The sequence below is a fragment of the Scyliorhinus torazame genome, chromosome 11, assembly GCF_047496885.1.
Source record: "Scyliorhinus torazame isolate Kashiwa2021f chromosome 11, sScyTor2.1, whole genome shotgun sequence".
Lineage (NCBI taxonomy): Eukaryota > Metazoa > Chordata > Chondrichthyes > Carcharhiniformes > Scyliorhinidae > Scyliorhinus > Scyliorhinus torazame.
In genome coordinates, this window is record NC_092717.1 from 239,094,340 (window position 1) to 239,100,339 (window position 6,000).

Consider the following 6,000-nt stretch of genomic DNA (forward strand, 5'->3'; position numbering starts at 1 on the left):
AACCGGCTGAGGTCAGGGTACCTCGAGCTTCACCGGGGAACGAGGCAGCGGCATCCCCTCTCCCCGTTACTATTTGCCCTAGCTATAGAACCGCTAGCTATGGCACTGAGAGCCTCGAGGGACTGGGGGGACTGGTTCAGGGGGGGGGGGGGGGGGGGGGGGGACATCGGGTCTCGCTATACGCGGATGATTTGCTCCTGTACATTTCGGACCCTGTGGAGGGGATGGGGGAGGTTCTGCGGATCCGGAGGGATTTTGGTAGTTTTTCAGGGTACAAACTGAACATGGGAAAGAGCGAGTTGTTTGTGATCCAGGCCAAGGGGCAGGAGGAGAGACTGAAAGAGCTGCAGCTCAGGATGGTAGAGAAAGGTTTTCGTTACCTGGGTATACAGGTGGCCAGGAAATGGGATGCACTGCACAGGCTCAACCTGACCCGGTTGGTGGAGCAAATGGAAGGGGACTTTGAAAGGTGGGACATGCTCCCGCTGTGACTGGCAGGGAGGGTGCAGACCGTGAAAATGACTATCCTCCCCAGATTTTTGTTTGTCTTTCAGTGCCTCCCCATCTTCATCCCTAAGGCCGTTTTTAAGCGGGTGAGTAGGATCATTACGGGCTTTGTGTGGGCGAATAAGACCCCGCGAGTAAGGAGATCAAGGAGATCGCTGTTGGAGCCCAGTCGGGGGGTTGGCGCTGCCGAACTTTCGCAACTACTACTGGGCGGCCAATATAGCTATGATTAGGAAGTGGGCGATGGGGGAAGGGGGCGGGGGGGGGGTGCGGCTGGAGGTGGCAGTGTGGGAGCAGCTGGAGGCGGCGTCATGTAATGGTACTAGTCTGGGAGCTTGATAACTGCTCCTTTGCTGTTCTCGCCGACCCGTTACTCCACAAGTCCGGTGGTGGTGGCGACACTGGGATCTGGGGACAGTGGAGGAGGTACAAGAAGGTGGAGGGAGCGTCGGTCTGGACCCCGATATGTAAGAACCACAGGTTTGTCCCGGGTCAGATGGATGGTGGGTTCCAGAGCTGGCAGAGGGCAGGCATCAGAAGGATGGGAGATCTGTTCATAGACGGAAGCTTTCCCAGTTTGAAGGCGCTAGAGGACAAATTTAATCTGCCGCCAGGAAAAGCCTTTAAATACCTGCAAATACGAGCCTCCCTGAACAGACAGGTAATGGCCTTTCCGACGCTGCTGCCACTGAGGATACAGGACAGGGTGGTCTCCAGCACCTCGATGGGGGAGGGGAAGGTGTGGGATATCTACCAGGAACTACAGGAGGCGGAGGAAACCCCGGTGGAGGAGCTCGAGGGCAAGTGGGAGGAGGAGCTCGGTGAGGAGTTTGAAGCAGGTCTGTGGGCAGAGGTCCTGGGCAGGGTTAATTCCTCCTGATCATGTGCCAGGCTCTGTCTAATTCAATTTAAGGTGGTCCACCGGGCACACATGACGGCAGCGAGAATGAACAAGTTGTTTGGGGTAGAAGACAGTTGTGTGAGGTGCAAGGGCAGCCCTGCAAACCATGTCCACATGTTTTGGGCATCCCCGGAGCTTAGAGAGTTCTGGCAAGGGTTCGCGCGGGCAGTGTCCAAGGTGCTTAACACACAGGTGGTGCCGAGTCCAGAGATAGCGATCTTTGGAGTGTCAGAACACCCAGGAGTTCAGGGGGCAAAAGAGGCCGACGTCTTGGCCTTTGCCTCCCGAGTAGCCCGGAGACGGATTTTATTAATGTGGGGGGACTCGAAGCCCCCGAGTGTGGAGACTTGGGTTAACGACATGGCTGGGTTTCTCAGCCTCGAGAAAATAAAGTTTGCCTTAAGAGGGTCTACCCATAACTCCGCCATTAAATGGCGGAGCAGGCTCGAGGGGCCAGATGGCCTACTCCTGTTCCTAGTTCTTATGTTCTTATGACTGAGTTGCGTGGGGTAATGTCTATTTAATTGTTATTGTATATTCTCTTTTTGCACTATGTTAATGTTCACTCTAGTTAGTTTTGTTATTATTGTTACTACTGTTTTATTATGAAAAGTTCTGCAAAACCTTAATGAAAATACTTTTTAAAAAAGATTTAGTTACAGTGTAAAGGTCTATCGACTTCTATTTTGAGTCAAAGGCATCAACAGCTCGCCGGGAACGAGAATTCCAAACATTCACAACCCTGTGCATGAAGAAATTTCTCCTCATCTCAACCCCACGTGGATGACCCTTTATCCTGAGTCCATGACCTTCAGTTCCAGATTGTCCAGCCCAGGGAAACAGCCTCTCAACATCAACACTGCCAAGCATTTGAAGAATTGTACATGCGGCGGGGTGGCGGTGGTGGTTTCGATACCCATTCTGGCTGGGGTGGATTTGGGGCTTGCTTCTTTACCCTACTTGTGCTGGAGGTTTCAATGCTGTGGGTTGGAACAGCCTTCAGGCAAAGAACTGAAGGAGGAGGTGAGGAAGCCAAAACTGTGCACACAACCCCAAATGGCCATAATATGTAGAAGCAGAAGTTGGCCATTCGGCCCACTGAGTCTACTCCACAATTCAACAAGATCGTGGCTGATCTGCTACAATCCTCAACTCCACTTTCCCGCCTTATCCCCATAACCCTCGGTTCCCTCACTGATTAAAAAGCTGTCTGTCTCAGCCTTGAACATCCTTAATGACCCCAGCCTCTACAGCTCCCTGCGGTGAAGAATTCCACAGATTCACTCCCCTCTGAGAGAAGAAATTCCTCCTCATCTCTGTCTTAAATGGGTCACCCCTTACTCTGAGATTGTGGCCTCTGGTCCCAGGCTCTCCCACAAGGGGGACCTTTGATTGCAGTAATGTCTGGCAGCAGATTATTATTATTAATAATAATAATCATGTACTTAAGGTCAAGGATAAACAGGTGGAGGGTGTTGATTGATTATATATTTTGAGCACATCTAAAAAGGGACTGCCCTTTAAGACACTGTTAACTTGTTTCTTAGTCAATTTGTCAATTACTTTATTTTTATTTGTACTCAAAAGAGTATAAAGCCATTGTGGGCAGTGCATCATCAGTCCTGGGAACATTATTTTGATTTAATTTAAGTTTCCTTCAAAGAATTCTTTGGTGCAGTGCTCCTTCAACTATTATTTAACAAGGTTGATTGTTCTGGTTTTCTCTAAAGAGTATAAAAAAAAGGAACTGAAGGAGTTCTTTTGCCTCAGTTTGTGATGCCCCTTCCCCCTGAGCGGGAGACTCCCTGCCCCACTCTAGGACTCATTGGGTCACGGAAGGATGAAGAGGTACAACCGGTTGATAATCAGCCTGCAATTCCTGCCAACTATCACCCAAAAGCAAGAAAAGGAAGGGAAGGCAGCTTCTGATTTGTGAAGTGTGCTTACGTGATTGGGCAGCACTTGCCGAACAATCCTGAGTGGGCTAATAACTAAACTGACAACCAATTTAGAGCAATCAGTCGAGCTTGTAACACGGCTCATTCACACTTGCTAGAAGTGACGGGGATTCACAAGCAGGGACTCGGTCTCTGCCAAATGGGGACTCCTGGGACACTGGTAGATAGAGGGAAGAGATCTGTAATGCTGCATTCTGTGAATCAAGCTACTATCACGGCTGGCTGGGACAGCATCAATTGCCCGTCCCTAGTTGCCCTTCAGTGTTAGAAAAAGTGTAGGGAGGTTCCTTTGCAGAATTCAATGCGCATAAGTTACTGAAAATGTAGCTCATCCAATCTACATGAAATCAACCATTGCACTGTGCTTATATCTACAAATAGGAGAATAATAGGGCTTAAAACCAGTTAGAATAATTACTCTGCTCGGTGGGAAAATCACAAGAAATTCAACTCCAAAGCTATACTTTAACTTCCATCTTTTAGAATTATTTTTAAAATGAAGTTGGTGTTTACACCGGATTCTGTGAAGCAAATTGGGAAACACCCGCATACTTGATAAATTAGTATTTTCTTTATCCACTTTTGTTCGAAGGGCTTCAACTATTGCACCTTTGACACAGTCATGTTTATCTAACCTTTTTGCAATACATTGCAGGATGTTCTCTGACTCAAGCAACAGCTTAGAGAAAGTGTCTCGCCTAAAGTATTATCTTACTAAGACTGGAGATATAAAGCCATGTGAAGGTTACACAGTTCCAGAAATACCCTCCCAAGGTCACTAATAGCCCTGCGTTTGGCATGCTGCAGGCCCACCAATTCGCTGAAAGGGAGTAAATTGTACAGAATGTACAATCACAATGTATCCCGATAGTGAAGGAGTTTTCACCAGGGAGATTTGACCTGTTTGGAAGTAGCATTGGGCCTCAATACAAGCAGTAACCTCCGGCCTTTCTGTCAGCAGACAAGAATCATAAACATCACAACCATATGAGAGGGGTTCGCCATCTCTCGGTGTTTATCACAATTAGACTGGATGAGTCTCACAAAGCACCCAGCTTGCTCAAAGTGTCCCATGATAACTCTTCTGTCTGGCACTCATTCATTCCCTCCCTCACACTCCCTCTCCACAATCACTCTCCTCCTCAGTCCCCTCCTCTTCCCACCCCTCCTCCACTCTCATTACTTCCTCCTTCACTCCCACTGCTCTCTTCTTCCCTCACCAACCCCGTCCTCCTTACACAGTCCCTCCGTCACACTCCTCTCTTCCTCGCTCACACCCACTCCTCTCCCTCGCCACCTCACCGCCCTCTCCTTTCTCCCACCCTCGCTCCAAATGCCCTCTTGCTCCCTTACCACCCACCCTCCTCTCTCACTCCCCCCCCCTCCTCAATCCCCCCCTCTGCTTGCCCCTATCTCTTGCACACTGCCTCATTTCACCCACTCCCCTCCCCCAGCTGTCCGGCATTCCCTCACACCATCCCGCACTCACCATGTACCAGACTCCCAGGATTATGGTTCCTGTTCGAACGTGACAGCAGAAACAGCAGCTGTTGGACTGCCAGCCCCCCAGAGGCGAGAGGGTCCTCATGGCTCCTGAGAAAACACACAACGGAGCCTCGGAGAGAGAGACACAGAGAAAACAAAATGAGAAAATAAAACAAAAAGGAAAGCTACACAGCCAATCAGTGCGCCGAGCTGGGAACGCGGAGTCTATTCCTGCAGCAACACTAACGCTGACTGCACTGCAACCCTGTCACTGATCCTGTTCCCAGGCTGCCTATTGGGGGGGGGAGGGAGGTGAGAATTTAACCCTCTCTCTACACACACTCACACGCTCCTGCTGTCTAAGCTGCAGAGCCACGCACTGGAATCTAGCTGTTAAACAGAACAAACCTCCAAGGATTGTGTTCCCCCTTTCTTCTCCAATTGTCAAGTATTTTCTTGGAAATGTGTCAGCAATTGGAAATATTCCCGGAGCCAAAACCCTTAGTTTCCTTTTTAGACCGTAGGGGCTGTTTAGCACCGGGCTAAATCGCTGGCTTTGAATGCAGACCAAGGCAGGCCAGCAGCACGGTTCAATTCCCGTAACAGCCTCCCCGAACAGGCGCCGGAATGTGGCGACTAGGGGCTTTTCACATTTGAAACCTACTTGTGACAATAAGCGATTTTCATTTCAAGACCCGTGAGCAGAATTAGGCCATTCGGCCCATCGAGTCTGCTCCGCCATTCAATCATGGCTGATATGCTTCTCGTCCCCATTCTCCTCATAACCCTTGATCCCCTTATTAAGCAAGAACCTATCTATCTCTGTTTTAAACACACTCAGTGATTTGGCCGCCACAGCCTTCTGCAGCAAAGAGTTCCGCAGATTCACCACCCTCTGGTTGAAGAAATTCCTCCTCATCTCAGTTTTAAACTGAGTTTTAAACCCAGTTTTAAACTGGGGTGGCATGGTAGCACAGTGGTTAGCACTGTTGCTTCACAGGGACCTGGGTTTGTGAATCACGATCAATCACTACTGAAGCGAGATTGTAGGCCAATTGAAGGCTTTAATGAACAAGTAGTTACCCCAGCAGCTCCGGTACAGACTGACTGCTGTGGGTGAAACACAGACTCTTATACTCCGCCTGCTGG

At 49.5% G+C, this 6,000-nt stretch overlaps 1 protein-coding gene across 1 annotated transcript in view; it reads right to left on the bottom strand.

Moving 5' to 3' along the window:
• laptm4b (lysosomal protein transmembrane 4 beta) overlaps window positions 1–5,126 on the bottom strand; it is a 93,430-nt gene extending 88,304 nt beyond the window's left edge. Inside the window, exon 1 of the mRNA XM_072468471.1 lies at window positions 4,856–5,126. Within this exon, the coding sequence (XP_072324572.1) occupies window positions 4,856–4,954 (99 nt within the window). The 5' untranslated portion in view covers window positions 4,955–5,126. The remainder of the gene's footprint in view (window positions 1–4,855) is intronic.
• Window positions 5,127–6,000: the final 874 nt, after the last annotated feature.